This window comes from Schistocerca cancellata, chromosome 1 (assembly GCF_023864275.1).
Source record: "Schistocerca cancellata isolate TAMUIC-IGC-003103 chromosome 1, iqSchCanc2.1, whole genome shotgun sequence".
NCBI classification, from domain to species: domain Eukaryota; kingdom Metazoa; phylum Arthropoda; class Insecta; order Orthoptera; family Acrididae; genus Schistocerca; species Schistocerca cancellata.
The window spans coordinates 1,034,486,619-1,034,496,660 of record NC_064626.1 but is presented as its reverse complement, the minus strand read 5'-3'; the positions used below and the strand labels follow the sequence as shown (position 1 = coordinate 1,034,496,660).

Here is a 10,042-nt window from a genome sequence, read left to right as displayed (position 1 = left end):
TTATGATCAATCACGTCATCGTCGAGAAAGACTTCGCTGGCGTCGGGAGTATGTTGATTGGGTCAGCAAGAGGGGTCCAGAGAGATGTTCTCCGACGAGTCCCGCTTCACATTGGCAAATGATTCAGAACATCAGTTAGTGTGGAGAGAGAAAGAAACACGTTGTACACCGGAGAAGCCGGCCGCGGTGGTCTCGTGGTTAAGGCGTTCAGTCCGGGACCGCGCGACTGCTACGGTCGCAGGTTCGAATCCTGCCTCGGGCATGGATGTGTGTGATGTCCTTAGGTTAGTTAGGTTTAAGTAGTTCTAAGTTCTAGGGGACTGATGACCACAGATGTTAAGTCCCATAGTGCTCAGGGCCATTTGAACCATCTGAACACCGGAGAATGTCCATGAACATCATCGGTACGGCCTAGTCGTTGTAGAGTGGGAAGGTATTATGCACAGTGGGTGAACACCGTTGCATATCTTCGCCCGCTGCAGTGTTACAGCACAGAGGAATTGCAGGGATTCTAGATCATGTCCGTGTGTTCAGACTTGCTGTGGGTTCCGACTTTCTGTTTATGGACGACAATGCCTGCCCACACAGAGCCACTGGGGTGTCGGATACACTGAAACATAAGTATATTGAACGTATAGAATGGCCTGCGTAATTCGTGGACCCAAATCCCATGTAACATGCCTGGGACGCTCTTTACAGACGTGTTTACCAACGAAGGCCCCCTCCCCGAACCGTGCAAAAATAGAAAATCGCTTTGAGAGAGAGTGGGACTATATGCTCTGAAGTTCGTCAACAGTTTGGTGGGCAGCATTAATAACAGGTGCTAAATATTCATAAGTGCCCGAGGAGGGCATATTCCTTACTGAGAGTCCGGTATCGACCTTTATGTTGGGAGCCTGATCTGTGTCAAACATGAACGTTATTTATATCTGTTAACTTGCTTTCCTATGTGGTGGTATCTGTACCATTTTTTGTTGTAAATATTTCACTCCACCTTGTAACGGAACATCCTCCTCTAGCATTACATTCCCTCAACAGTAGTTGTCGATACCAGTATTATTTTTCGAATTTTGGACAGGTCAATATTATTTCAGTAGCTTTTCTCAAAACTTTCGTTATGTTAAAATTTATGAAAATGAATTACTTTATACAATGTTTTGGTATCGATGTTGTAAACTTGTAAACCCTTTTGAATATAGTTATTTCCGCAAAGTGTGATAGTCGTAATCATGCCTCTGATGTGATCAGACGTAATTTTGTATTATGTGTGGACAATGTAATTTCGGCTCTGTTAATGTGTAAAATCAAAAGACTGTATGATATACTAAAAAGTGAGACAATAGATTTATATAAGAAACAAAATTCTGCAACAACAACCTTCAAATTTAGATCAATCCAACCATCAGCACATAAAATTTGACGTGTTCAGCTTCAAGAGTCAGAGCGCTGGATAAGGAGAACTGGAGCCAACTCTACATAGCAAGCTAAGTAAACTAATGTGGACAGTAGATGGAATTAGGAAGAAGAGGGAGATTACAATCTCCATTAAGTACGTACTGTGTTTAATGTAGTCCATCATTGTCTGTGATTATTCGTGTCCAACACTGTCTATGTTCCTTAGGAATTTTCAAGCAGAGTACATGCATATGATTGAGACGTATGCACTTCAATTTTCCGAAGGACAGATGGCAACAACAAACTTCTGACGAAACTGGTCATCATGAAATAAAAGTATTATTCAGCGCTCTTGTTTTCAAAACAGTTCTTTCAGATTACTGATGTTTTTCCAGCTGTTCAGCCGAGTTGTTTCGATTAATGAAATGGAAACAACAACTGCATAGTACACCCAGAAGCACATCATTACCTAGTGACTAAATTTTATTTCCAAGAACAGTCGAGCGCCAATGCAAAGGCATATCTCAGACACGGATACAGATGCGTCTGACGTATGTATGTCTTAATCAGACTTAAGTTTCTGTCAGCAACAGCGTGAACAGCGGATAATAATATTGTTTCGGGTGTTTCAAATAATGTGTAGCTACTTTGTACACGAAGCGTTCTTCTTGGATTTCATATCATCGACCCCTTCACTGATTTACCTTGTAGATGACTATTTCCTGAATGCTTGTTAAACTACGTGTCTTTAGCGAGGATACGGTTTTCCTAGCTTATAGAATCGGGGAAGAATAAAACAGGATTCATTAATGTTAAGATAGTAGTTTATTTGTTCCAGGTTACAACGGCACCATTAAACAAAAGAGGCAAGCGATTACGTCCAGACTTCTCACTTTCCATGGCCACTGAAACAAAGAAAGGAAATACATATCATTCAGTTTTTTTCAAATCTACACCGTTCGATGAAAGTATATGTTTAATAATTTAGGTTACTTTATTTTTCCGTTCAGTTCCTTCCAATACATTACTATAACTAAATGTGGAGCACATTATGTAACTGTATAATTTTTTATGTACTACAAGATCTATCAGATAACACAGTCCTATCTGCATTAGCCCTACTGAAAGTGCATGATTGACGTTTCAGTCTTTGGTACGTGTCCACGCTTCATCCAAAAATGTATAAGTATCCAAAAATGTAATGTAGGTATGTGACTTACGTGTTATGAACCTAGCACCTTAAGTTAAATATTGCATTATCAGTTTTACGTATACTGTAAGTTATCAATGTATTTAGAATTATCGCTTACTATTTTTGCAGAATACTTTAATACCACAGGATTCTAGCTTAATTTCTGTGGTAGTTGCAGTTGCTTAGCATATAGTATACAAGAGTACTTTGGTAATGCCTTTGTAACAGACTAATAAATGGATTGGTGTCCCAACATAGGTTTTATCCTATCAACTTGGACGAAAAAGCATATTCTCGTGTCATAATATAAAATAAGAAGCAACCGTCATCTTTGATTGTCGTTCTTTCACGCTTTACCTCTATAAAGCTGTATAAAGTAACACGATAATACTCAGAACATAGAATCAGCTATTCATTCATGGTGGCTATAAATAAAATTGAGCTAATCTTGGATGTCCAGTGTAGGCCTTAATTATCGAATGGCGGCCAAACTTGGTAAATATGCTAGTGCAGTATGGAACCGATTTATGCTGCAAAAAAATTAATTCCATGTTTAGCCACCAAGTGCATACCTGGTACTGTACAGCGTCTCGCAGACATCTGCTTTGCTCATAGGGGGCGAATTGTGTAAGTGGAGGTTAATAATACAATCAAAATTATGCCTTTCTCACTTGTTTGACCTTTTCTGCCCATGTCCCATTCCTAATCTATTACATACTGAAACATTTGTGTACGTCTTTCTAGCACTAACAGCGCGAGATATGCACTTAGTGGCCAAGGATGAAAATAATTTTTCCATCGTAAATCCGTTCCTCATTAACGCATTATAATATTTGCCATACGGTACTTACAGTCCGCAATGGACCTCTGTGAATAGCTGTAATTTAATTGTAACCAACACGTAACTGTCATTAAGTGGCCAGAGCTACTGTAATTATCAAATTGTATGTCTGTTAACCTTTATTTCTCAATCATATTCGCAGTTTTTTAAATTAAAACTGCCACTACTGTTTTCGATAGTTACAGTCATCATTACGTGGCCTTTTTGTGACTTCATTCCCACATGATCAGTCCGAAGACATTTCGCACGTAAAACACAAAGGTGGCAAAGTGCTCCAAGTACCGAAAAAGAGGATTATGACTGATTAATAAAAGTGAATAAGTTTAGAATAAATGATATTCTGCTTGCGTCCCTCACAGTTCTTCTTCAGTATGTTTCGTTATCTGATGGCTGTTCAATGACAAATACTTAAAAGCAGTAAAAGCGAATGTGTTAAAAATTGACCATTTACAGGAGTGAGAGAGATTTCTATGGAAGGCAAATAAAACCACTCCGATTGTACCTTCCTGTGAGTACGGTTTTGTTCAATACGTCCGTGTCGTTTGTGCAATAGTATTAGGTGCAGGAACTGTGAGTGCTGTTACTCACAACTTGCCGCCGCCAAAGCCGCCCCCAAAGCTGCCGCTGGAGCTGGAGCTGGAGGCCTGGGAGCTGCTCTGGGAGTGGCTGCCGCTGAGACCGCCCCCAAAGCCGCCGCCCCCGTGGTGGCCGCCCCCGTGGCCGATCCCGTGGCCGCCTCCGTGGCCGCCCCCGTGGCCGCCGCCTCCACAAACGTTACAGCCGCCGCCTCCGCGCTTCACACGTGCTGCTGCTTCACCTGCGGGGGTAATCGTGTCATCAGTGCCGTTAAATGTGTGCGCTAAAAATCACTGTGAATGCCCCAGAAAGGTACTTTGAACTTCAAACTGTGTGAAGGTTTGTTCCTTTGACCTTGCCGTTATCTTACCTGTGAATTGAACTCATCCTGTTACAGGTGGAAGTGCGTACAACACGAAGATTTACGTACACAAAGCACTACTGAGAATAAAAGAACCAAAAACTGGCAAAAAAAATTTCTCTGCCTCGTGATGACTGGGTGTTGTGTGATGTCCTTACGTTAGTTAGGTTTAAGTAGTTCTAAGTTCTAGGGGACTGATGACCATGGCTGTTAAGTCCCATAGTGCTCAGAGCCATTTGAACCATTTTGAAGGAAACGTTTGTTGGGGGATGTCTGCTATGAGAACATAGATTCCAAATAGACATTATACCTAGAATGGATGAGGTACATTACAAAGCACTCCCTGCGGTTCCACTCAATACTATATACTCCAAAGGCGTAGCATGGGGTTTTTGAAATCCTTTTTATTTTAAAGCCTCCCTTCTCTTCAGCCAAATACCATGCTAACTGATAGAGGCACCGTAGGTGTTCTTAGTTGAGAATAAACAGTAGAGTATTTGCAGTTTCAATATTTTCCTTAAAAATGACAGACACCTCCAAAAAACCTTGATCAGAACCACAATTTGGAACAATTTTTAAAATATTTCTCGCACAATATTGTCCGTTCTCCCAGACAGAATTAAAAAATTGTGGTATTTATGTGTGGTACTCCACACTGCTTGGCTTCCATATTTTATTTAATCATTTAGTAATTGTCTCGTTCAGTTTGTAATGATCGGTACAGTTGAGAATCATTTAATTTACTATAGAAATCATGCCTGACCCAGAGCTTGCTTTTCCTGACACATGTACAGCTCTGCTTTTCCTACAGTATCAGTTACCAATTTCTTCTAATAATTTGTAAAATGTAGTTATTCGTTTTTAATCATACACCTCTAAGTATGGGTTGTATGCTGCGCAAAATTCATCGAATAATCTCTCTTACTTATGAAGAAAAGTGGACCTATAGCAACAGATGCAGCCAATAGTAAGTAAAAAATGATGAAATTTCACATGTAAAAAAATTGTTTTGTTATGTTTTTGAACTTCCACTGCTATGAGTGTGAATCCTCTTCCTGCAAGTACTGGCAAACTTTAATGAATTTATTTGCAAAAGTATAGACAGTGGAAATTAAAATGTCCTGTGGTGCCTCTCCTGCTCCAAGTCAGCCCGTATGACGGCCTTAACAGTTTTTGCAGTGCAGTAGGTGAGTTATAGGAGCGTAATATCGACTCATTAATAAAGAAACTAAACAAATCCTTCAACAAATTATTAATATGTAGTACTTTCAATCATTTTCAGAATAAAATATTGCGTGGTTTCAAGGATTCCTGAGGACATATTCAGAAAATATTGCTTCTATCAACATAGAATACTGTTTTGTTACAAGAAGATTTTATATAACAGGGATTGGCGAGACTCCGAAGAAATACATGTCCTTCTCATATAAATTCATGAGACGAAATGCGAATCAAATTATATGGGGAATTCAGTATTTCTCCCATCCAAGAAATGATAAGAGCAATGAAATGTTCAGGAGAAGATATGCTGTAGAAAATCTGTTCTCACCAATATCTGATTCCAAGAGAGGGATGTAGAGATTAGTAATACATGTATCTATAAGGAGAGTGGTAAGTGTAATCTAGATACTGTGTACACACATTTACCATTAGCTTTTAAGCTTACCTTCTGCAGTCTGAAGAGCAGCTGGGACTTCTTCAGAGGGTACCTTCTCTTCGTGAATCTTTACCGCTTCTTCATTGGCGTCTGGCGTCGGTGCAGCATCTAGAAGATTTCATTTGTTACATGGTGAAGAAAAGTATTGAACTAACAATTATAATTTTGGAAAGTATGAGAACTGGAGATGCTGTTCAGATTTGCTGCCCAAATTAAGAACATAAACACTAGTTTGAGATTGAAATGGCTCTATTTCATTTACTCGCAGATAAACATAACGCTATTCTAAATGTTGCTAAACTGTCAAGAAACAAATGCTGTAAATTGCTTATTAAGTTTGACAACTATCAATTAGTTTCCTGAATTCAAAGCAACCCACTCACATCTTCCTTATGAACATACCATAGCAACCTATTCCCTCATACGAAATGGTGCTGGCGAACGCAGATCCACAAAAACAATCACGCACAGAAACACACTAAGGGGTGAATGGTCTCACCCTTGCTGAAGTCCTTAAACTGTTTTCCTTGTCTCGCCGTACAGTTGTCGGACTGTGTGTATTTGTACTTCATCGAACCACGTCCTCGCCATGACTGTACTTCGCCGTTTTGGTGCGACGACGAAGTAAATATATTTTTTTTCAGGAAACATAAAATAGGCAAAAGCTTAATCAAACTGCTAACGTTCTTGTCACGTCATAAACAGAATCAATTTGATTTAATAAATCAAAGTGATATCCGAATATGTATTCAGTAGCACTTAACTTTATTTCATTACTCAGATTATTGTGGGCTATGTTTGTAGTAATGTTTCCTCATAGTTCTACAGGATGTTAATTCTGTTGATTCTCTAGGAACTGAACAGTTCACTGACGTTTCTGCATGACAAACACAAAATTTCCATCCTATCTCTATCAAGCAATGGGCAATGAAAATATGTACCACAATCGTCACCTTAATTTAGATTATTAGTTTAAAATGACTTGATTTACGTCTAAAATATTTCGTTTCTTCTCTCCTTGCTCAGCCACGGGCCACAGAAAGACGAGTCACTTTTCACAATGCTTCATGAGATTCTGTTTGCTGACACCTCCATCGGAATAGCAGAAAATTAATACACGCCAGAAAGGATACTATTCGTGACAATATGCTACGTTAAGATATTTCTTAGATTACTTATTTACCATGTAGAAGTGATTTGAATCACGTTGTGTCCAGTGCAGACAACTCTTTTTGAACACGTAGCAAAGTTCCGCCTGCATTGGCAAAGAAAGGACTACATGAGATTCTCTTGCAATCACAGATTCAATAATGACTCTACGTACCACATTGGCAACTGACAGGTCACTTCAGATGTACGACCTTACACTTGACGGATGTTCTGACGCTGCGAAAATGTGCGAGTGGTGTAGTGGCGAACGCCGATTTTAGTTAGTATTTATTTGACGTGATCAGTTTAACCCCTTAATACTCTCTGTAACATCGCTCCATTGCTATACATACAACAATCTTTTTGAATTATTGTTCCAGAAATTTAATAATAATAGTAACAATTTAAAACAAGATATAATTTAAATATGAGAAAGATTACAATAATGAGATACAACATTTTCTACTCCTTTCTTACTAGAAAGAGAAAGGCAGGTTGACAACACCATAAAACGATATGGAAAACTCTTGTGGGAAATGAGAGTAATTGTTTCTCACGGAGTAACGGGTACTTTCGAAATCAAGGACGGATGACTTTCTGATTTAGGAGAGAAGCCGGTAATTGTCTTTTGACAATAGAGAAGTTATTTTGAAGTGTGATAAAGTGAGGAAGATCATTTCAGAGATGGGTGATCGCAGTGAGTAAGATCTCAGAGAAGGCAGCTGTGTGGTTAAATAGAACAGAAAGTATGTAGCTGTCATGGGATGTATTATTTGGTATATCTGTTTAAAATACATTTCATTACTAATGTTCTGCGATATGGCCTATATGTGACACTATCAGGACGCACTTATTCGTTAACATCTGAAAATACTATCTGTTTTAATAATAACAATGTTGTATGGAAAATTACGCATTAACATTTTTCTCTAAAGAAGGATTTAGCCGTAATTTTCCACTCATCACTTTTATGTTAAACATTTAATATTTTGAGGTACGCTTTTGCGTTGTATAGTACATTGTGGGAATGTCTAAGAATTTTTTTTTTTTAGTGAGTCTTTTAAACTGTACACAACTGAAGTATGCCATATCGTTAACATGATTCCGCTACTGTGTAACCTAACGCATTTCGAGTTTAGTTAACAACTTGTTATTCCACCTAAGAAAAACAACAGCATCCATTGCACCAGACACTAAGGCTATTGGTAGTTCATACTAAGATCGGATACTATTGGTTTAAATGCTCGTGCTGGGCAACCCGTTGAACTCTAGCTTGTGACGTGCACATGAGAGCTCCATAAGTATAGTATCTGAACTTCAGGTTAACAACGGATGATCTGGAACCCTGGGAAAGATTAATGATTTATACGCGTTTCTCCATACCCTTCCAGGCAAACACTGGACTGTTTCCCCATCTGCATCTCAGTAAAACAACAAAAAACAATATCGGGATGGGACAGTGCTGATACAGTAGTCTCCTATTCGAAAGGATTCCAAACGCCTTCCCAACAATCCAGAGTTAAGCTTCTTGTTGGTTTTCTAAATCGATTAAGGCTGATTTTCTGGAATAGGCACGGCCGATTGCGTTCCCTTTCCTACCCTAAGCTCAGACTGACTCTGTCTCTACAGAGGTTATCGGTGACGGAAAGCTAAACTCTAATCCTGTCTTTTGCCCAGTCCATTTCATGAAACAAAGCTTATGAGGTTCGATGTTCGACGTACACCAATGTCCCTGTCATTGTCCGAAAATTGGCGGCAAGAAATAAACGTTAACTGGAGGGGGACTAAGCTCTGTCACAAGAATAACTCTACGAAAGGAAAAAAAATCTTATAACAATGGTATTTATGTGTTCTTAATCATGATCTCAAATCTCAAGGAGAATCTAGCGTGAGGCAGAGCTCAATGTGCAAAGATTAAATCAGCGTATGACACTTAAATATGGAATCCAAATGTATGAGGGAAATCATTTTGAGAAAATTAGACTGTACATAATTAGAAGGTAAGTTCTGATCGGAATACGAATTAATATTCGGCGTCGCTCAAGAAAGCGTGATAGGACCACTTTTACTCTCAGAAGTTGTTAATGCAAGGTAAGGCGCCTGGAATTGGCTATAGCAGCGTAATCACGGCCATATAGAGCTCTCTCTCCGTGCTCCGTCGTTATATGCAGCAAAAAGGTAAGTCTACGCTGAATTTTTATCTTAGCCCCATTTCATACGATCTGGACACATGATTAGTTTCGATTCTCGTAAGTGGAACTATGTGTTTACTTACAGCGGGTTTACTGAGTTTAAGTGAACGTCTATTGTGGAACAAGTGAACAATCGAAAGGCTTGATATAACTACGGAGTCTTGCATGGAAGCTGTAGTCGGCAGTGTTTACACTGCAATGACCGACTGCTGCTGCCTTGCCTTTCAGTTGTAGCACGTATGTGGGATACTTTTTAGTTTTGCCGTAACATTTCACGAAAGTATCCCACATTTATTAACAGTCTATTTCATATGAAACTTCCTGGCAGATTAAAACTGTGTGCCCGACCGAGACTCGAACTCGGGACCTTTGCCTTTCGCGGGCAAGTGCTCTACCAACTGAGCTACCGAAGCACGACTCACGCCCGGTACTCACAGCTTTACTTCTGCCAGTACCTCGTCTCCTACCTTCCAAACTATTTCATAGTTTGTTCCACAGATACTAAATCTCTCATATATATATATATATATATATATATATATATATATATATATATATATATATATATATATATAGCAAATAAAAGTAGTTTCATGCAGGAAAATAACTTCTTAGAAAAAATTAATAGTATCTGTGGAACAAACTATGAAATAGACTGTTAATAAATGTTATTTTTGAT

At 39.0% G+C, this 10,042-nt stretch overlaps 1 protein-coding gene across 2 annotated transcripts in view; it reads right to left on the bottom strand.

The window, feature by feature from the left end:
* Positions 1 to 2,201: 2,201 nt before the first annotated feature.
* Positions 2,202 to 10,042, bottom strand: part of LOC126089736 (uncharacterized) — a 134,305-nt gene continuing 126,464 nt past the window's right edge. For both annotated transcript variants that reach the window (XM_049906933.1, XM_049906932.1), the window contains exons 2-4: positions 6,032 to 6,130; positions 4,017 to 4,245; positions 2,202 to 2,300 (exon numbers count right to left, since the gene is read on the bottom strand). In XM_049906933.1, coding sequence (XP_049762890.1) covers positions 2,285 to 2,300; positions 4,017 to 4,245; positions 6,032 to 6,130 — 344 coding nt within the window. In that variant the 3' untranslated portion in view covers positions 2,202 to 2,284. The remainder of the gene's footprint in view (positions 2,301 to 4,016; positions 4,246 to 6,031; positions 6,131 to 10,042) is intronic.